This window comes from Carlito syrichta, unplaced genomic scaffold (genome assembly GCF_000164805.1).
Source record: "Carlito syrichta isolate Samal-C Ts95f unplaced genomic scaffold, Tarsius_syrichta-2.0.1 Scaffold303334, whole genome shotgun sequence".
In the NCBI taxonomy this organism is placed as follows: Eukaryota; Metazoa; Chordata; class Mammalia; order Primates; family Tarsiidae; genus Carlito; species Carlito syrichta.
Window position 1 is genome coordinate 69,993 of NW_007247430.1, and position 21,991 is coordinate 91,983.

Consider the following 21,991-nt stretch of genomic DNA (forward strand, 5'->3'; position numbering starts at 1 on the left):
CAGGCGGGGTGGTGCCCTGAGTCAGCGGTGCCAGGGACAGGCGCTCGGGGCAGCCCGCGCCTCGCTGAGGTCCCCGCCCCGTCCCGGCCGGGCTGGCTCGTCTGTCAGTCATTGGGGCGGAGGCAGCAGCGGTAGCGGGGCTGGAGCCGGGCGGTGAGCAGGGCGCGGGCCAGGCCGAGCGGAGGGAATCTGCCAACAGCCCCCAACTCCACGGACTCATCGTCCCGCACTCGCGAAGCTGCACCTCCGCGCTTCATTGGATGCCTCCGTAATCCGCGAAGGGCTCTCTCCCCGTGACCCTCCAGCCCCGTGACCTCCTCCTTGGCACTCGAGAGCTCACTCAGCCGAGGGTGTTGTGGCTACAGGCCATTGACCCTGTGATCCCTCACGGGCCAGAGACTCGGTGCCCTCCCCGACCTCCCTCCCTTCCCTATGACTTCCTCTTCACAGATTCTGGAAGCAGAGCTGTGACCTACCACTGGGACCCCCATCTGAGAGCTCCTCGCTGGCAGCTCCCTCCTCGGAGTCCCCCTCAGTGGGTCTCCTAAGAGCACCCCCTTTGGTCTCTGGCAAGCCTCCCACCCCCAAACGAGGTGGGGAGGCCCCGGCAGCCATGCCCGCCCAGGGCCACCCCTCACCCCACCACTCCCTGGACACCCAAGCGGGGGTCTAGCAGGGGGCCAGCAGCCAAGGGGCTGGACCTGGAGACAGATCAGGGTCTACCTCCCTGCTAGGGAGGGAGCAAAGATGGAGCGGCGGGAGGAGCAACCGGGGTCTGCTGGGGCTGGAGCAGCACCAGCCTTGGACTTCACTGTGGAGAACGTGGAGAAGGTATGAGGGCTCTGGGGTGGGCACTCCAGTGACAGAGCAGAAGTTCTGGGAACTGTCATTAATGCCAGAGCTCAGGCCTGGGCTGGGTGCCCGCTGGTATGGTGCCCCTGGAGCACCTGGCATTTGCTGTCTCTCTGGGCAGGCAGGGCAGCAACGTTGCAGTGCCCTAATAGGTTATTTTTGGCATTTCTTAGAGGCGGGTCCCCTGTGGAGATACTAGGGTCTTGGGATGATTTTCCTACAGGGTGCTGAGGGCTTGGACTTCCAGCCAGACTGGCTGTTCTCCAGCTCCATAGGAACTGCATGAGCAGTGCAGTAGGCAACCAGGAACCCGGGAGACCTGCAGCTCAGTCCCCCGGAACTGCAATGTTGCTGAATGATACTGGACCTGACTTTGCCGAACCAAAGGCTCAGAAAATAATCTGGAACCAAAACAACCTGGGTTATGTTTTCACTTTTCTTTGGAGAAGGGTCCTTCCTTTATTGGATGGAAGCCAGACCAGTCCTGGGCAGGCAGAAGTGGGGCTGGCTCCCTTGATTTGGGTTGGGTCCAAGGGTCCTGACCTTGCTGGCAACCTTACAGGTCTCCTCCCTACTTGCCTCCCCACGTAGCTCCCTGCCATGGCCCTCCCAGGCTCTCTCCTGCCCAGTCTATCTTTTCTGAGCTGCTGCTTTGGTTCTTTTCTGCATCTCCCCGCAACCTCGAATGCAGGAGTGCATGCACCAGGGATGAATGAGGAGATGGGGCTACCTTACTGGAATGCAGGGGATGGCTGCAAATGCCCAGTTGTTATTCTTGACCCCTGTTTGCCATAGCAGATGGTGAGGATGCATCCCTTCTGCCTCTTTTCTGCCTGTTCTGGCATCCCTGAGTGGCCAAACAAGGGGCAGTGGCCATAACTGTCTGTAAGGGGTACAAATAGATCTAAGCCCGCTTGGATGGAGGCTGCTTAGGGGTCAGGGTCCTGACCTCACGCTCCCACCCCTTGGGGCTGGGAAGTGTTGGCCTGGTGGTGCACTGTTCCATGTGCTGCCAAGGAGATCCCTGTTTCCTCTGTGAAGTCCCGCTGGAATCAGGACCCTGGGGATCCTGCTAGTTGAGAACCAGGGCTCTCAAAGTGTTTGCCAGAGCTGCAGCCATGGCCAAGGCTTCTCTGGATCAGCTTGCTGGACCTTCACCTGTGCTCTCTGAGGAGCGTTCTCACCCTCCCCTCCAGTATGTCTCTGCCCTAGGGCTGCCTGGCAAAAGTCAGTCCTGCTCAGATTTCATACTGGCTTTGGTGCCAGCATCTGGAGTGACCTAGGGATGATCCTGGGGGAGCTGAAAGGAGCTGTTAGAGTTGATGAGAGCAGCTGTGCCTGGGGGGGGGAGGGAGGTCAAGGCCCTTTGGGCTGTTCCACGCTCTTCTCAGGCTTAGCTTCATCCCTGTGGAGCCAGTCCTTCCACCTGGGCCTTGGCCTCCAGTGCCTTTCCTTTGGGGAGCTCAGCCTCTTCTTTTTCTGCTTTCCTGTGGAGATTTCCTCTCTGAGCTTGTAAGGTTTTGCTGTAAGGCGCATGGGCAAGGTTCAAGCTCTTAAGATATCAGCAGGACCCCAGGCCCAGGAAACACTGCAGAGCCCTGAGCTCTCTCTACTCAGCCCCCCAGTCAGGGAGAGGGAGCAATTTGCAGGACCAAGTCACGCGTCTGTTCTGGGCTCTGGCAGGATCCAGAGTGGCCAACACCTGCTCAGTCCTGTGCTGTCCTGCAGGCGCTGCACCAGCTCTACTACGACCCCAACATTGAGAACAAGAACCTGGCTCAGAAGTGGTTGATGCAGGCCCAGGTCTCCCCCCAGGCCTGGCACTTCAGCTGGCAGCTGCTACAGCCTGACAAGGTGCCTGAGATCCAGTACTTTGGGGCCAGTGCTCTGCACATCAAGATCTCTCGCTACTGGAGTGACATCCCCACTGACCAGTATGAAAGCCTAAAGGCACAACTTTTCACCCAGATCACCCACTTTGCCAGTGGCTCCAAGATTGTGCTGACTCGGCTGTGCGTGGCACTGGCCTCGCTGGCTCTCAGCATGATGCCTGACGCTTGGCCGTGTGCTGTGGCAGATATGGTACGGCTTTTTCAGGCTGAGGACTCACCAGTGGATGGCCAGGGTCGCTGCCTAGCCCTGCTAGAGCTGCTGACAGTGCTGCCTGAGGAGTTCCAGACCAGCCGCCTGCCCCAGTACCGTAAAGGTCTGGTGCGGGCCAGCCTGGCAGTGGAGTGTGGGGCTGTCTTTCCATTGTTGGAGCAGCTGCTACAGCAGCCCAACTCACCCAGCTGTGTGCGTCAGAAGGTGCTCAAGTGTTTCTCCAGCTGGGTACAGCTGGAGGTGCCACTGCAGGACTGTGAGGCGCTCATTCAGGCTGCCTTCGCTGCTCTGCAGGACTCAGAGCTCTTCGACACCAGTGTGGAGGCCATTGTCAATGCCATCTCACAGCCTGATGCCCAGAGGTGAGCTGGTCCCCACCTGCCCAAAGAGGGATAGCCTGTTTGGCCAACTACACATCCATTCATCCATCTATTTAATAAACATTAATTGAGTGTCTACTATGTTCCTGGTCCTATGCTGAAGATATAGTAAGGCACCAAAGAAGATGTGATCCCTGTCCTCATGGTCCAAAGAGGGAGAGGAGTATTAAATAACTAATCATCCAATGAATTACTCAATTAAAGTATTTGACTCTTTTCTTTCTTTCAACTAGTCACCAAGTCCTGGCTGTTCTGCTTCTGACCATATTGCAAATCTATTTTTTTTCCATTTCCATTGCTACCACCCTACTCCAAGCTGTCACCATCTCTCTCCCTGGATCCCTGCAGAGCTTTCTCCCCAACCCTCTGGTTTTTACTTTTGTACCCTTCATTGTCCCAGCAACTGGAGTGAGTGATCTTTTAGAAATGAGGATCTAATCCTTCTGAACCCTTCTAATCAAAACCCTTCAGTGGCTTCTCACTGCTCTTAGGATAAAGTTTAGAATCCTTAATACGACTTATAAAGGTGCTGCACAGTATGGCATCACCATCCTTATCTCATGTTACTCTCCTTGTTTTCTATACTCTTACACTGTCTTTTCAGTTCCTTGAGTGTGCCATGCTCCTTCCAGCCTCTGAGCCATCACATATACTGGACATATCACCTCTGCCTCAGCTTAAACTTCACTTCTGTAGGGAAGTCCTCAATAAGTTTTAAGACTAAGTTTGGTATTCTCTGTTATGTTATCTCAGAGCTCCCAGTATTCCTCTTAGTTTATAACATGATTTCATAAATTAATGTATTTCTCCCCATTAGTCTCTCAGCATTGTGAGGACAGGGACTCTGTCATTTTATTTGACACATTGTGCCTGGTACATGGTAGCATTCAATATTTTTTGAATGGATGAAAGTAGGAGTTGCCTGAGTGGGGAGGGGTGGGAATGGAGGAGATTGGGGGTGGAGGGAGGAGTGTTCCTAGGCTTCAGGAACCACAGCAGGTGTAAAGACCTGAGGTAGGCAGCACACTCAGAGGTCCAAAAGGTGAGTGTAGTGAAGTATTTGTTTGGCAAACATTCATTGAGTACCTGCTGTGTTGGGTCCTATGCTGAGTGCTGGGAGCACATAGTGGACACATGAATGGGCAGGTACAGTCAGCACGGTGAATGCTCTGTTGGAGAAAGCAGAGGGCTTTGAGAGTCCAGAGGAGGCTTTATAACAGTTTGAGGATGGTGGAATGTCTCCCAGAGGAGGTGACAACCGAGCTGTGCTTGGAAGGCTAAGAGCTAGCTAGATAGGGGATGATGGATAGGGAGGACATTCCAGACAGGTAAAAGAGCCTGAGCAAGGGACTGGTGTGAAAGAGTCTGGGGAGTCTGGTGATTTATAAATCACTGGGTGTGATTATACAGTAGGGTTTAAGGTCCAGAGTTGTAGGAGTTCTGGGCCTAGATCATGCAGGACCTTGTAGGCCAAACTTTAGATTTGGTCTTCATTCTGAAGATGACGTAAAGATATTTAAGGATTTTAAGGAGAGAAATGGCCTAGTGAGATTTTTGGTATAAGTTGGACTGGAAAGGACAAAACTAGAGGCCTAACACTGACATTTCAGAGATAGGGCTTTGGGAACCCCTTGCAGAATTGAAGGGGGAAATGACTGAAAGAGACTGCACGGTTAATGGCTCAAGCCTTGGTATTCGTCATGCCTGAGTTTGAATCCCAGATGGTTTACTTTTTAGATCTAAGACCGTGGATAAGTCACTCCTAAGTCTCAGTTTCCTCATCAGTAAAATGGGGGTGATCATATCCACCCCACAGAGTTGTAAAGGTTAAATGGGATAATGTAGGCCAGGCATAGTGGCTCATGCCTAGACTCTCAGCACTTTGGGAGGCTGAGATAGGAGGAATGCTTAAGGCCAGGAGTCTGAACAACATAGTGAGACCCTGTGTGTACAAAAATAACAAAGTGAGCTGCACATGGTGGCAGGCACCTGTTGTCCCAGCTACTTGGGGAGGCTGAGGCAAGAGGATTGCTTGAGCCCAGGAGTCTGAGGCAGTAGTGAGCTATGATCACACCACTGTACTCTAACCTCAGTGACAGAGCAAGACCCCATCTCTTTAAAATAAGTATGTAAATAAATAAATAAATGGGATAATGTGCACAGAACCTGCCCCTGGTATTCAGTAAGGAATATTTTTACTCCCTGATTAATGAGAAGTTGTCTGTGGCCTCTTCTTGGGGTGGGGGAGTCCAAAGCATCCATTTATATATATGGGTCATTCATACCTAACAGGTTTTTAATTGGGGACCGTGTGTGAGTGCTCTACCTTTCTACCATATGTGATCAGTTTAATGGTAACTTTATTTTTTAAAAAGATAAACATATAGTTACTGTTAAACTGATTAAGGCTGTTTGCTTTCAGAATTGGTCATAAGAAGTAGAAACTGAATCATGCAATAAACATTGGCCATGCCTGTAATCCCAGGGAAGACAAGGCAAGAGAATTGTTTGAGCCCAGGAGTTTAATTGAGATCAGCCTGGGCAACATAGTGAGTCCTTATCTCTATAAAAAATAAAGACAAAAGGCAAAATAAAAAAAAAACAGTGGGCCTAGTTGATAAGTGACTAAAGTTTAAAAGGGATTGGTTTCCATATATATTATATATATAAATAAACATGTGTATGTATATGCATAATTATATATACACACACATAGATAATGTGCTTAACCACACTAAACAAAACACTGGGATTACTTTTTAAAATATTTTGGTATGAGAATTAAATAAAAGAATGTGAAGGGTTAAGATGGTTCCTGTGTATTCCCTAAACAGCAGTTGCTGGTATTTGGTATCATTTTTGTGTTGGCAGTTATACCACCTATCCTCTGGCTTCCCAGGTTTTCCAGCTTAAGGTGAATACCAAGTCCCAGGGCAAGGCTCTTGTGGCAGCCTGAAGCTCAAGTGCTGGGTGGGCTCAGTGTGTGGGTGATGTGGGGTGTCCTTGGATACACCCAAGTTTGCCTGCCCAGCCAATCTCAAGGGCTTTGGCAGGTAACTGATGCCCCTTCTCCTCTGAACGAATGAGCGAACAAGGAGCCAGTGAGGTAACCCACAGCCTCCTGGGCGCCCATTGGCTGCAGCCCCTTGGTTGCTTAGCAACTCTCCCCATTTTCTCAGCTCTGCTCCCAGAGCTGTAATTGCGAGTCTGGACTGAGCTCACTGTGAGCGGCAAAGAGTCCCAGCAGCCCTGCCCCGGCTGCACAGGCTGACCAACTGGAGCCAGACCACTTGAACTCAGCCAAAACTATGGTCCTGAAGACATCCGCCCTGTCTCCTTCCCCCAAACCTAGAAAACTCTGGGGCCTCAGACTTGTCCTTCTGTCCACTCACAGATCTCAGATACAAGTGCTCAGATGTAGGAAATCTGTGCAAGAGTTTCCCCCAATGGGTGAACTGCACCTAACCCAACCTAAGAACTTGGGCCTTGCTCTAGCCAGTCTCATTTCCTAGCTTTGTTTTGAGAAAGTCACCTTCAGAGGCTTTGATTCCTGGGTCATCCAGGCACTGCCTTCCCCAGGTGTCCTGACATTGGCTCTCCCCTTGGCTAAGCTTACACACAAGACACTCTTTATCTGTTCAGCTGCTGCTGCTTCTTGATTCTTTCCTTCAAAATGTTTTTTTTTTTTTCTCCATGAGATATGTTTTTAATCCTGGAAAAGCATTTCACTGGGGAGTTGGGGAAGGAGAGCAAGTGAATTTGACAGGTTGTTGGGGGCTGCCATCACTTAGGACTGAAGATATGGGCTAGATCAACAAAGATGCTTGGGGAAAATTCTGGTTGAGCTCTGAAAGAGAAACAGATCTATAGCAGTTTTGGAGGCTGTTTCAACCTGGAATCTGCCTCTATGTTGCATGACCTTGAATAATACCCTGAGCCTTTCTGGGCTATATTGTCCTTGATTTGTCCTATTATAAGGCTCAGATGAGACAAATTAAGAACCTTCACTGAGGGCCGGGCACCTTGGCTCATGCCTGTAATCCCAGCACTCTAGGAGACCGAGACAGGCTGATTGCTTGAACTCAGGAGTATGAGACCAGCCTGGGCAACATAGTGAGACCTCGTCTCTACAAAAAAAAAATTTTAAATTAGCAGAGAGTGGTGGTGCGCCTGTAGTCCCAGCTACTTGGGATGCTGAGGTGGAAGGATCACCTGAACTCAGGGGGTCGAGGCTGTTGTGAGTTGTGATTGTCGTGATCATGCCACTGCACTCCAGCCTGGGCAATGTGAGAGAGAATCCAACTCAAACAAAACAACACATCTTCACAGAGTACCCACTGTCTGCATGAACTTTGACAGGTAGAGGGAGCCTTAGAATACAGTGGGGATACTATGGGGGCAGAGCACTACCTCCTACCCCCATCTCAGCTGCTGGGGAGCTTGCAGGCTGCAGCTTTGGCCCTGCCCCTTCTCTTTGTGCCAGAGTCTGGCCTGAAAATGCCCATTGTCTGGTGGTGTCGTTTGTGTCAGGGTCATGAGACTGAAGCTATCCCAGCTGTCTCCAGGCGGCACCCTCTGGGGCTGCCTCTGGGCTGAGAGTATCCTAATATGGATGAATTTTCCTACCAGAATAGGGGTGTGGAAAAGGAGGTCAATGTCCCTGGGCTGGTTGCCTCTTTTTGTCCTTGTTATTCTCCCTCTAAGGCCTAGCAACCTGCTTGGGGCAAGTCCATATAGAACTCCTTCTGGGATCCTCAGTCCTCCATCCCTACAAGAGATTGCTATGGTGATATTCTGATTGACAGCAGAGGGGTCCCAAGCATCTGATCCCCCTCGAAAGTATGGCTTCCTCTGCTTAGTCTGATCTCCACACAGCAGATTGCTGGGGAGGGGTCCAGTGGGATGAAGCTAACCTTCTCTCAGTCTCCTTTGTGTACTGGGCTTCCTCTGCTCTTTTTTTTAGGATCATTGTGCTTCAGGGCTCTAACCTGGACCCTTTTCTTTTCTCTCACTCAATTGCCTTTCTCCCTAGGCAATTCTTATCTATTCCCATGTCTTCCATTACCAGCTCTTAACTGATGGCTCTCAAATCTGTGACTTTTGCTGTAGCCTCTCTGCTGGACTTGAGGTTTTTATAGCCAACTCTTTCTGGATGCTTCTATCTGCATATTCTATCAGGTACCTCTGAGTCAACAGTCCTAATACTGAACTTACCACCTTCCACCTCCCATGAAAGGTGTTAACTGTTTCTGTCTACTCTACCCTCCTGGCGTCAGTAAATAGCTGAATCATCTGCATTGTTGTTTATCCAGTAACCGGTTGTCTTTGACTTTTTCCATCTTTATATCCAGTCAGTCAAGTCCTGTCCCCTTTGCCTCTTTGCTCTCTCTGACTTCATCTTCTACCTTTCTCCCTTCCCACTGCCATCATACTTCACAGGAGTTGGGATTTGGTGGTAGAGAGTGGAATGACAGTGAGGATTGATGCTTTAGTAAGCTGTTGCTGCCTTCTCAGTCTTTTGTAACAGGGGTCCTGAGCCTGTGTTAACTCTTCTGTCTTCCATGCTTGTTTAGTCTCCCCTAACACTGACTATATTAGTTTCTAGAGCTGCTGAAACAAAGTACCACAAACTGGGTTGCTTTGAAATGTATTGTCTCACAATTGTGGAAGCCATAAGTCTGAGATCAAGGTGTTGGCAGGACCATGCTCCCTCTGAAACCTGCAGGAGTGTCCTTCCTTGCCTCCTCCTGGCTTCTGGTGGTTTGCTGCAGTCTTTGGTGTCCCTTGCTTTCCAGCTGCATTTCTCCAGTCTCTACTTTCATCCTCATGTGGCACTCTCCCTTTGCGCCTATCTCTACATGGATGTCTTCTTGTAAGGACACCAGTCATATTGGTTTAGGGGCCCACCGTACTCCAGTATGATCTCATCTACAATGACTCTTTTTCCAAATAAGATCATGTTTTGTGGTACTAGGTTAGGATTTGTCAAAAAACAGATTTTTTTGAGGTGGGGGGACACAATTCAACCCATAACAGTTTGCCCTCTGGCCCCCTGAACTTCATATCACTACCACATACAAAATACATTTGCCTCATCCTAACCTTCCCAGAAGCCTTAACCCATTCCAACATTAGCTTTCAGTCCGATTGGAGGACACAGTACTCTAATATTCAACCCATCACACTGACTTTCTCATATTCTTCCCAGAGTTTTCCTGACCCAAGGAGGTCCCTGACCTAAGGCTTTCCCCAACATGGGCAGCATCAAAGCTTTCATGTAGGCCCTGAATTTTTTCTTCTTAGGATTTGATAAAGGACGGGGGCCCTTCTCCCCCTGGGGGGGGCATGAGCAGGCAGCTCTGATGGGTTTTTTCATCTCATGCTCTAGGTACGTGAACACACTCCTAAAACTCATCCCGCTGGTGCTGGGACTGCAAGAACAACTGCGACAGGCAGTACAAAATGGGGACATGGAGACCTCCCATGGCATCTGTCGCATTGCTGTGGCCCTGGGCGAGAACCACTCCCGGTGAGGAATGGGGCAGCTGGGGGTGGGATAGCAGGTCCCTCTGAGAGGTGGGGTTATGGAACCCCCTTGAGAGAGGCAGAATGACCTTATTCTGTCTCCTCCTCCCCAGGGCCTTGCTGGACCAAGTAGAGCACTGGCAGAGCTTCCTGGCACTTGTCAACATGATTATGTTCTGCACAGGCATCCCAGGCCACTATCCTGTCAATGAGACCACCAGCTCCCTAACCCTCACCTTTTGGTACACGCTGCAGGTGTGTCTATGCTGTCTTCAGTAAGACTGGACCATGATGGAAGAAAGTGAATCATGGGCTTCTATGGCTGCTGATGAGGTGGCTAATGCTCTTCCCTGGCTCTCTCAGGATGACATTCTGTCCTTTGAGGCAGAGAAGCAGGCTGTGTACCAGCAGGTGTATCGGCCGGTCTACTTCCAGCTGGTGGATGTGCTTCTGCACAAGGCCCAGTTCCCTTCTGATGAGGAATATGGATTCTGGTCCTCAGATGAGAAGGAGCAGTTCCGAATTTACAGGTGATGGTAACAGGCCAACCGTAGCTCTAATGAGTCCTGAAATAATGAAGGCAGTAAGGGAAGGGGCCCAAGGCCAGGCTTCCTGAATTTTGGGACTTCTCTATTCCCTAGGCATTTTTGCAGGCTTGTGAGGGTACTGGGGTAAGCTCCTGGGCTTGGGGGCAGGATCCAGGCAGAATCAAAAGTTTTCATCTGCTTCTCAGGGTGGACATCTCAGATACGCTCATGTATGTCTATGAGATGCTGGGGGCCGAGCTGCTCAGCAACCTCTATGACAAGCTGGGCCGTCTGCTCACCAGCTCAGAGGAGCCCTACTCCTGGCAGGTATCTCTCAAGCCTGATTCCTTCCACCCTCCCAGACCTGTCACACCCTCCTCCTCAGCCAAGCCAGTGGCACACTCTTTCCCCAGCACACAGAGGCCCTGCTCTATGGCTTCCAATCCATCGCAGAGACCATCGACGTCAATTATTCTGATGTGGTGCCTGGGCTCATTGGCCTTATCCCGCGGATCAGCATCAGCAATGTGCAGCTGGCAGATACCGTCATGTTCACCATTGGTGAGCCCTGGTACACACCCATGACCACGTTCCCAGAGCCACAGCACCCAACCCCAACCCTCATGCTGGATTCTATCCAAAATGGGAGAATAGGAGAGAGACATGCTCACACACACAATCCCTGTTGCAGTGAACTGACTGTCCTGGCAGTTCTAGGGGTCCTTCCTACAGTGTACTGAATTACAGTTCAGTGAGGCTAGTTCACTATCAAGGGAACATCAGTGCTGGGCCTCTGTTGAATAACCCCTTCCTGCTTCTCAGCTATAAGGCTCATGTTGGAGCATGCACGTGCATATTTGCCTTCAGTCCTCTGAATGAACAATGCCCTGTGCTGGGGCTACCGCTTGACCCTCCAGGGGCTCTGCCTGCCTCAGGGACGTGGTCCACAGCCAGCCTGGCCTCAGAGATCCCCCTTTCCCTCCTACCTCTAGGAGCACTATCTGAATGGCTGGCTGACCACCCTGTCATGATCAACAGCGTTCTGCCCCTCGTGCTGCATGCCCTAGGCAATCCTGAGCTCTCTGTCTCGTCTGTGTCCACCCTCAAGAAGATCTGCCGAGAATGCAAGTATGACCTGCCGCCCTATGCTGCCAACATTGTGGCTGTTTCCCAGGTATGTGGTGCCCTGGCTGGTGCTGGGTCTCAGGGAACACTCTGCACCATGCTGATACCACATTCTTTCTTTTTACCCCTAGGATGTGCTGATGAAACAGATCCACAAGGTGCGGCTCAGAAGTTTCTAGGCATCTCCTTGGGGGTCTTGTAGGAGTCTCTTATCCTAGAAATCCTGTCTTTTGCCTTCCCCTACCCTTGTCCCTTATTCTGTTTTTGGAACCTTCCCCAAGAGGTTCATTCTTCCACCCACGACCAGATGTGGCCAGGACTGACCATCCATGTTCTGCTTCACAGACGAGCCAATGCATGTGGCTGATGCAGGCACTGGGCTTCCTGCTGTCAGCTTTGCAGGTGGAGGAGATCCTTAAGAACCTGCACTCGCTCATCTCGCCCTATATCCAGCAGCTGGAGAAGCTGGCAGAGGAGATAGTGAGTGAGCTCTGGGGGCCAGGGAGCAGCGCTAGGGGGATGTGGCTAATGAGGAGTAGAGTTGGAGCAGGCACTCAGAGCTGGGCTGAGTGATCTGGGACCAAGCTGGGGTTGGAAGATCTAAGCTTGGTTTGCTTCTCTCCATAGCCCAATCCCTCCAACAAGCTGGCCATTGTCCACATCCTGGGACTTCTCTCCAACCTCTTCACCACGCTGGATGTCAGTCATCATGAAGATGATCATGAAGGCCCTGAGCTTCGGAAGCTGCCAGTGCCACAGGGACCCAACCCAGTGGGTGACATTTTCTTTGCCATTCTCTACCTCCCAACTGTGGGACTGTCATTGTCACTCCCCAAGTCTGTGGGTAATGTTGTCATTGTTCCCCTGGCCCCCTGGGTGATGTATTTGGTTCTCAGACCCTGTGAAGGACCTCATTATGGCCCCTACTCTGTAGGTAGCAATGTCATTATCTCACCGAACCCTGGGGGTGATGTTGACCTTGCCTCCCAGCCCAACTATGGTGATGTCATTGAGATTCCTCAGCCCCATGAAGAACTATACTGACATTATACCCTTCAACCCTCAAGTGATGTTATTATGGGCCCCTGTTCAACTCCTTTCTCTGTGTGGGGGTCTTTATTCAGCATTCACTGTCTCCTGTAGGCACTGAGGATGCTTATCACATCCTCTGCATGCAATAGCTCTTGCCTTTGAGTTGCTCCAAGTCTACAGGAGATTCATGTAAATGTATTGTTGCAAAGCAGTGTGATAAGCTTGGATACAGGGGGTTGTGGTGACCAGTTACTTACAAGCCATTTAATCTGGGGCAAGCCTCAGCTTCCCACTCAAAACTATGAACATTGGAGTGTTTGGCTTGCTTGTATCATTGAACTGTGCTGGATAGCAGATGTAGTCTTGAGTGAAAGTATTTTATACACTGTAAAGTTCCTTACAAATATGAGGGACTGCTTTGGTCATTGTTCCTAGAACCCTCTCCAAGGTTTCTGCTGGAGAAAAGGAAGCCATATTCTGGCCTCTGCTTAACTCTCCACCACAGTTTTAGTTACCCTTTTGGCTCCAGACCATGCCTGGGCCACCATCATCCTGCAGAGCCTCTTATCCTCTGTGGTAGTCATCATCCTGACTTCCCTCACCTCCTAGGACCTCAGTCTGCTCTCTGCTTCTGCATAAGCTGCCCACAACTACACATCCCTTGGGCTCCCTACTCAGGCCTATCTGGGTGAGATAGCAACTCCACTTCTTCAGGGGCTGGCCCATAGACTTGGTTTTACTGAGCAGAGATGGATAGGGAGTGCTTTTTCTCAAAGTTAAGACAGTTTTTATAATTTTTTTTTTTTTAGTTGGAGTCTCACTCTGTTGCCCAGGCTGGAGTGCAGTGGCATGCTCATGGCCATAGCAGCCTCGACCTGCTGGGCTCAGGTTATTTTTCCGCTTCAGCCTTCCAAGTAGCTGGAATTACAGGCACATGCTGCCATGCCCAGCTACTTTTTAAAAAATTTATTGTAGAGATGAGGTCTCACCAAGTGGCCCAGGCTGTTCTTGAACACGTGGGCTCAGGCAATCCTCCCACTTCAGCCTCCCAAAGTGCTAGGATTATAGGCGTGAGCCACCGCACCCGGCCAGTTTTTATAATCGTATGGTGTACTTGTAGTATCTCTGCTTTGAAGTTTGAGGCTTCCTTTGAGACGATCCCTAGAATTCAGGATATATGCCACTTTCATTCATGGGAGGACCACTTCTTCCCCCAAGGGTCCTCAGTATGCAGTCTGGGGTTTGAGCTCTTCCCCTACTCCCTACAACCAAGTCCGTCTCAGGTAGGTCCCACTGATGGCGGGGAACCTCACATCTTCCTGTGTCCTCAGGTGGTGGTGGTGCTGCAGCAGGTCTTCCAGCTTATCCAGAAGGTGCTGAGCAAATGGTTGAATGATGCCCAGGTGGTAGAGGTGAGCCCTGACCCTTGCCCTCTGCTCCCATGGTGACTTTGTCCAGAGGTGGAGCAGGTGTAAGGTGTTGCTGCCCCACTTCAGCCTGCAGTGGTTTGGAGAAAACTAAGGAGGTGAATCCTGCCCCATAGACACAAGGCATCTTTTGAAAAGACATTTAGAACTTCCCAGTTTCACAAGAAGTGCTAACGAAAGGACTATGATGTTAGGGTTGAGTGACAGTCAGGCATCTGTTTTGGCATGAGACCTGCCTTTGGTCCCTTTTCAATTCAGGTTTTTGTTGCTGTTGCTGCTCCCTGAGAGGAAATGGTGGAGATGTAAGTAGCAAGAGTTAAGTTACAAGTTACATCCTGAGTCCTTCTGTGAAGGGCCTTTTTGCTGTCTGCCTTTCAGGGTGTGAGGGTCAGACTTGCTTACCTTCCTTGGTTTGCAGGGCCAAGCAAGGCTTCTAGGTAAGGGCCCTTTCTTAGACCTCCTCCATGCAGGGCTTCATTTCCATTCCAGCCAATTTGGAGCTAACCAGAGCCCTTTGCTTTCTTCCCAAGGCGGTGTGTGCTATCTTTGAGAAGTCCGTTAAGACGCTGCTGGATGATTTTGCTCCCATGGTGCCACAGCTGTGTGAGATGCTGGGTCGGATGTACAGCACCATCCCCCAGGCCTCTGCTCTTGACCTTACTCGACAGGTGGGCCTTCTGGTTGGGGCAGCCAGTGTTCTGGATTTCATCCTAGTCAGAGATCCTGACCCTGGGTGAGGGTGGGTCAGATGGCTGCCATGGCTGGGGTCCCCACCTGTGTTCTGGGGATGTTGACCTGTCTTGGTGGGCCTCAGCTGACCAGCATTCCCTGTCTTATTGTAGCTGGTCCACATCTTTGCTCATGAGCCTGCCCACTTTCCCCCAATCGAGGCACTCTTCCTGCTCGTCACCTCTGTCACACTCACTCTCTTCCAGCAAGGTAGGTTCTGACCAGGGTCTCTGCTGCTGCCGCCACTGCCACTGCCTCTGCTGCCCCAATTGGGGAGCCAAAGCTGCCCACTCTGTTCTCCTCTGTCCCCTGAGTCGCACATGGGACTTGGTGGGAAACTTGTGGGATCAAGCACAGCACAACTGTCACCTTACAAATAGTTGAAACCTTAGGTTGAAGTGGATAAGAGGGTGAATGATGTCTTCTACTGGCCTGCTGGGCTCAGGGCCAGTCCAGATATGGAGAAAGGTGGGGCAGAAGGTCTGAGGGACATGGGGCACTAGGCTGGCTCCTTTCCTTTGAGATATAGTGAGAAGTAGAAAGAGCATGGGCTTTGAAGTCAGATAGACCTAGATTCTAAGCTCATCACCACCAACTAGTTGTATGTCCTTGGGCAAGTCACTTACCTTTGCTGAGCTTTTATTTCCGTATCTGTGAAATGGAGATGCCATATGCTTGATATGATTGCTATAGGTATTAAACTGTATCTTCTGGGCTCCTGGCTTGGGGTTTTTGCACATGAGGTACTCAGAAAATGCTGACTCCTTTCCCTGCTCAAGCCTTAGTCCTTTCTAGGCCAGAAGTCAAGTGCCTTTGGCTGTGGTCCCAGCCCCTCATTCACTGTGGCCCTCTGCCTGAGAGAATTAGGAGCATGGGCTCCAGGCTTCCTGTGCTGACTAACCTAGGCTTCCAACTTGGAAAAGAAGTAGCACTGCTCTGCTAGCCTTATGAGTCTTGCCTGGATTCATGGTCTCAGGTTTGAGGCTCACCAGGGGTCTCAGCTGGAGTCCAAGGTGCTCTCTGCTCATAAAATCCTAGCCTCTGTTTCTGTGGGCCTGGGTAGGTCCAAACTGGAAGGACCCTGAGCCGGGAACCTAGTGTGGTTATTCTCAACTCCACCTCTTCCACTCCTCACACCTGATCAACCCTGTTGATCCTGGCTTCTGGTTATCCCTCAGCTGCCCCACTTCTCCCCACCTCCATGGCCACTGCCTTGGTTTAGGGTTTTGCCTGGATTACCTTACAACCTTCTACTGGGTTTCCTTGACACCCACCCTTCTCTCCAATCTATTCTGCACACTGTAGTGGTAATGTTCTTTATAAAAACACAAATCTGAGCATTTCTCCTCTCCAGCTTAAAACCTTTCCATTGCTACATTGCCCTCAGGTTATTGTCCCATTCCCACTCATATGACAAAGCTCTGGCATACTTCTAATATCTGCTCTTGACAATGTCCTCATGACTCCAACATTCTAGCCACACCTGTTTGACCCCTGTGCCTTGCTCCCCTGACTGGAATGCCCTATGCCCTATACTGTAGGTACTGTCACGCCTTCATGCCTTAGAAAGGAGGAAGACTGCATCAGCCCTCAGAGAGACTTCTCTGAGGCAGAACTGGGTGCTCCTAACTGTGCTGAAACTGCTTCATGTACACGCTGCTGATACAGCACTGATCACACACTATAATCAGCTTTCATGTCTGTCTGTCTTCTAGAGTAAGCCCCTCAAGGACAGGATCGAGTCTCTTCCAGTGCCCAGAATGAGGCCAGAAAAGAGCAGGCCTCAGACATGGTTAAATAAAGGAGAGTGAGGGCTCCCTGCCTGTAGAACCTTTCTTCCTGGCTGTCTACCCCACCTCTAGCAGAGTGGCTGTTGAACGTCGAACCTGCTGTTTTATCCAGGCATGGGGCACATTGAACCTCACTTTCCATGACTTAAGCAACTCAGGGTCCAGATATGGAATAGACAGACTTTAATAAATAAAAATAGTGGCTCCTCAGAGCCTGGAGAAGGAAGGAGGGCAGAGATCATCTACTTTACAGATGGGGAAACTGAGCATTTGTGGCTTGCACAAGATCACACAGCTACTTAGTGGTATCTAAGGCAGAAGGTTTTGCACCACATCCTCTGAGAGTGGAGAAGCCTGGCTAGGAGCTCCAGGTACTTGCCTTACTCTTGCCCCAGGAATCACCAGAATTGGAGCAGAAGTGTCCAACATCATATTTGTTGGGCTTGTTGTTTGTCTTGTTGGACAGAATGGCCCCCATACCTATTATGCCATCCCAGTCTTAGCCCTCCCTTCCTCAGGCTCTGCCTTCCCACTGGACCATGGGGTGACACAATGACTAGTTTCCCTCTTTCTTGGCATGTCCAGATGTTGGGAGCTGGTCCTCAGCCCTGAGCTTGGCTCTCTGCTGAGTATCTGAGTGGAGGAGCTTTGCTGGGGGTGGGGCTCTCATTTTTGGCCTTATGATGCTGTTTCCTCCCTTAGGCCCGCCAGTGACTTGACTAGCTTGGCCATGCCTACAGCACACTGGGCACTACCCTACCCAAGCAGGAGTCCTCTGGTTTAAGTGGACTCAATAGAATCGTTTCCTTGGCCAAACCAAGAGCCCTAAGGCCATCGAAATGAGGGGCGCTTACTCAGGCTCTGCTGCCCTGACCTTTCCAAGGGCCTTCAGCCAAACCTCAAAAGGAGATACCATGACCGACTCCCCCACTAGCCCTGCCCTCCTCTTCCAAGCCTGATGATGGGGAGATATGTGCCTGGAAACAGTAGAGGGTGATTCCAGCCTGTCAGAAACCACAATAAGAGTGTGGGAACCATTTCTTCAGCTATGTGGAGTGCAGAATTGCTGGAGCACCACGGGATCACTGGGGGGGGGACTGGCCTGAGGAGTGGGGAGTAGGTGGAAGGCCCCTTGGGGGGAGCTGGGGCAGGCCCGTCCTTCACTTTGCCGTCTCTTTCTGTTGGGCTTCTCCCAGTTCATGGTTTTTGTATGTTTTGTTTCTTTATCTTGCTTCCTGCTGCTCATGTGCCCCCACGCTGTCTCCCTGCAGGCTCTCAGTCCCACATAACTATATGAGGTTGAGTTGCTGTTTGTATAATTTTTTCTTAAGTTCCATCTTTATTATATTTTAGGGCCCAGGGATCATCCTGATATTGTTGATTCATTTATGCAACTCCTGGCACAGGTGTGTTTTAGTTTTATTCATTCACGTTCTGTTCTCTCTCTTTCTCTTTCTCTTATGTTGAAATTCAATTTAAGCCTATTTTTAGCTTTCTGTTGACAAATTTTTTTTCTGTTCAGTTGAATAGAGTTTCTTCATCTGTTTCCGTGGAAGTTGACAACCCAACATTCTCCTTTAGTGCCCCTATGCCTCAACTAGCTCAGTCTTCTACAAAGACCAGGGAGAGGCTGGTCCCCAAAGGAGGGAGCTGGGCTGGCCTTGGGGGGGAATGGGGAAAGGAGGGGGTGGTGACTATGTCCAGCAGCTCCTATGTGGCTGGCTCGCCCAAGATAATCAGGGGCAGGGCTGGAGCAAAAGGGCCTGGGGTTCACTGTCCCCGTGCTCCTGCCGGGAACTGCCTGCCTCAGTGTCCCCGGCCTGCTTCCGAGAGGTAGGCTGGGAGAGCTCCAAAGGGAGAGGCTGAAGACGAATGTGCACAGTGGAGCCCAAGCAGGCTGCTGGAGAGGTTGTGCTGCTGCTGCGGGGTGGGGCACAATCTCCATTGTGAGACCATGTTAGGATGTGTTTGCGTCTCGTATGTGTTGAAGTGTGCTGGATCTTATCTTAAATGTTTTGAGTTTGGTTTGGGAAGGGAACAGAAATCGCCTGCTGCTGTAAGTAGTATGCGTTTTGTGTTGGATGCTGGGATAAATGTGCAGTTGCAGTGTGGGCACGTGCATCGATGCATACTGTATGTCATTGTGTTGTGTGTTTTGTGTTGTTTGTTGATGTGTCAGGCCTTGATAGATTTTGAGCGTGGGTATGTGTTGGAGGCATGCAGGACTGTGCATTATGCAGGAAGGGAGTGTATGTTATGCTATGAGTATGTCTGTATTAGAGTATGGTTTGGAAGATATGAATGGCAAGCTGTGGGAGTGTGGAGTTAGTGTGATGGGGGCGTTCTATGTATTAGGAAGTTCCTAGCACACTAGCACACAGAATCCATAACCAGTGAGTTGGGGTCAATGCAGTATTTCTTTGCTCAAGCATCCCATAGATATTTATTGAGTGTGTAGGACATGCTGTACCTTGCTAGGTGCTGAGGTTATAATGGTGGGCAAAAGCAGGCACAGTTCTTGCTCTTCTGGCACATGTGGTCTAGTGGGGAGTGGGGGAGTGAAGAATAGGGAGTGTTCTGGCCTGGATGGATATGTGTCTAGGTATCTGCAAGAGTGTATCTTTGATGGGAGGCATTTGAGTGTGTGTTTGTGGATGGGTGTGTGGGGGAGTGTACGGGAGGATTGTGGTTAGGTCGAGGATGTGGGTGTGTGGTCAGGGTTTGGAGATGTGCAGGTGTTTGTGTAATGACTGTGTAGTGAGGGTGTGTTGCAGATATGGGAGAGCATATGTATGTAAGGGGTATGATAGAGATGTGTAAGTAAGGGGCATTTCAAGTGAGGGTGCATGTAGGGGTGTTTTCACATGAGTAAACATGGGGGCTGGAGGGTATATGAGGGGTTGGAGGGTAGGGGTCTGTGTGGTGTGCGCTGGGGACATTGCTGGGGAGCAGCAGTGTTTGAGGATGGCTGGAACTGTGCAGAGCGTCTCCTGTGACCTGAGGATGTGCCAGTCATGTCCTGGTACCACTTGGGGCAGACCATCTGCCACCCCCCCGCCACTCCATCTGTCCTTTCCCCCACCAGTAGCACTGGCTCCTGGGATGGGTACAGCTGAGGAAGGCCTGGACACAGGGTATCCTGGGTGAAAGATGGGGTTGAGGCTCTAAGGCTCCGCCCTACTTGACCTCTTCTTGAGTAGGACCTGGAGAGCGCCTGAGGAATGGAGACAGGACATGGGAGGGGGAGCTGAGGGATCCCTGTCCAACTGCCATCTCTTCTTCCTGCTGCCCTGTTTACAAGCCCAGGGGGCCTCAGCTTCCTCTTCCTGCTGCCCTGTTTACAAGCCCAGGGGGCCTCAGCTTCCTCTGTGAATCAAAGCGAAGTCACTGCTGGCTACCTGGAGCCTGCAGGACATCTGGCCCTGGGAGAGGGGAAGGTGGAACCCAAGTTTTCTGCATTATGATCCCCAAACCCCCGCTTCTCTCACATACATGTGTGCATTCACATACACACACATGTACATAGCATCCCCTGGGCTGTCCTCACCTGATCTGCTGAACTCCGGGGTGGTCTGAGTCCCCCCAAGGATGGCTGAGTAACTGGTTTTGGCAGCCTCTGCCTGTGATGTGAGAAGTTGGGGACTGGGGTGGCAGGTGAGTGGGGGGATGGTCCTTGGAGCTGGCTGGGGCTGGGCTTACCAGCTCCACCTCCTGCAGGCTCTGAAGCGGAAGCCAGATTTGTTCCTGTGTGAACGATTGGATGTCAAAGCTGTGTTCCAGTGTGGTAAGTGGGGCCAGGTGGACAGGTGGGCCTGGGGCTCCCTGGGGAGGATGCTTGGGCCCCATCTGATCTGCCTCTGCCTCTCCCACAGCTGTGCTGGCCCTCAAGTTCCCTGAGGCACCTACTGTCAAGGCCTCCTGTGGCTTCTTTGTGAGTCCCATGCTAACTCCTGACCCCTGACCCTCCACCACCCCAATGCCCTGCCCTGCTCAGGACTCCAGGGGTAGGTGCGTGTTATGCAGGGAGAGATGGGAAGGAGCTGGTGCTGATGGGCCTCTCCATCCTCCTCAGACAGAGCTGCTGCCTCGGTGTGGGGAAGTAGACTGTGTGGGAAAGGTGGTACAGGAGGATGGCCGCATGCTGCTCGTAGCAGTGTTGGAGGTGAGACAGAGCAAGTGCGTTTGGATGAAGGTGGGGGCCCTCATGCTGAGGCTTTCTTGGTTCCCTAAGCTCCCGGATTCTGTTTCTTCCTCAATTAAATGGCTGAAAGTCGTTAGGGTTGCTGTGCTCTCAGACAGCCGCGCTCTCTGTGATGTGCAGTTTGGCTTAGGAGCTGTCCTGGAGGGCCTGGACGTGGTTAGGCAACCTTGCTGCAGAAGGGGCAACGCCCTGGTGTGCTGAAAACTCCTCTCCCTCAGGCCATTGGAGGCCAGGCCTCCCGCAGCCTCATGGACTGCTTTGCTGACATCCTGTTCGCCCTGAACAAACACTGCTTCAGCCTCCTGAGCATGTGGATCAAGGAGGCGCTGCAGCCACCTGGTTTTCCCTCTGCCCGCCTCAGCCCTGAACAGAAGGACACCTTCAGCCAGCAGATTCTTCGGTGAGCAGAGCTGGAGTGGGCCCGGGCTTGGGCAGGGAGGAGGAGGTGGCAGTGGATGGTGCTAACCTGCTCTCCCTTTTCTCCTTCAGAGAACGAGTGAACAAGAGGCGGGTGAAGGAGATGGTGAAGGAGTTCACATTGCTGTGCCGGGGGCTACATGGCACAGATTACACAGCTGACTACTGAGGGGCGTCCCGTCCCACTCACCCCTTCTCCTCACCCTTCCCTGTCCCCAAAGAGTAAACCTGGACCCTCATTGCTGCCTCTGCTTCCTTTCTGCTGCCACCACAACCTAGCTGAAAGCCTGGGTCCAGAATGCCTGGGAGAAGGACAGGAGGATGCTTGGACCCAGGCCTCGGGAGGGAATGGCAGAAACACCTTCTAGCTCCTAGGGCGGAGGAGGTACTGCTGTAGCCAAGCCACCTAGGCTGGAGCCCTTTGTCATTGCCTTTGGGGTGGGGCAGGGTAGGGGCTGCAGTAGTATCATCCATCCCCAAACCCCCATAAAATCAGTACCCACATGCATGTATGCATACACTTATTTAATCAGCAGTGCTGTGTACTAGGTCCCTAGCTCTGCCCTGCCTTGTGGTCTAGTCCATAGCTACCATGCTAAGCTGGAAGAATGGTGAGAAAGTGGGAAGGCTGCATGGAAGAGGTTTTTGGTGGGAATAGGTGGCTTCCTAGGTATAGGACTTGGGGCATTGGGTTGCAAGTGGGGTGAGGCTGGGTCCATCTGGAAGGGAAGAAATGGGAAGGGAAGAGGGGTTTCTGGTGTGGGGTTGTAGAGCACCAACCTTGCACACGGTTGAGAAGGGCTGTAGAAAGGAGCTAAGTGTATGTGGGATGAGGGAGAGAAGGTATCACAACCCTCAAAGGAGGAGGAAAACAGGACCTAGT

General features: G+C 51.4%; 1 protein-coding gene across 1 annotated transcript; it reads left to right on the plus strand.

Moving 5' to 3' along the window:
• Window positions 1–5: 5 nt before the first annotated feature.
• IPO13 (importin 13) lies at window positions 6–21,347 on the plus strand. The gene is made up of 20 exons (XM_008058409.1): window positions 6–831; window positions 2,581–3,317; window positions 9,724–9,864; window positions 9,974–10,115; window positions 10,224–10,390; window positions 10,594–10,714; window positions 10,801–10,948; window positions 11,380–11,561; window positions 11,644–11,670; window positions 11,858–11,992; window positions 12,140–12,283; window positions 13,876–13,956; window positions 14,502–14,639; window positions 14,814–14,910; window positions 17,844–17,896; window positions 20,208–20,274; window positions 20,363–20,421; window positions 20,563–20,652; window positions 20,910–21,091; window positions 21,181–21,347. The coding sequence occupies exons 1-20, from the start codon at window positions 748–750 to the stop codon at window positions 21,275–21,277; spliced, it is 2,892 nt and encodes a 963-aa protein (XP_008056600.1). The 5' UTR covers window positions 6–747; the 3' UTR covers window positions 21,278–21,347.
• Window positions 21,348–21,991: the final 644 nt, after the last annotated feature.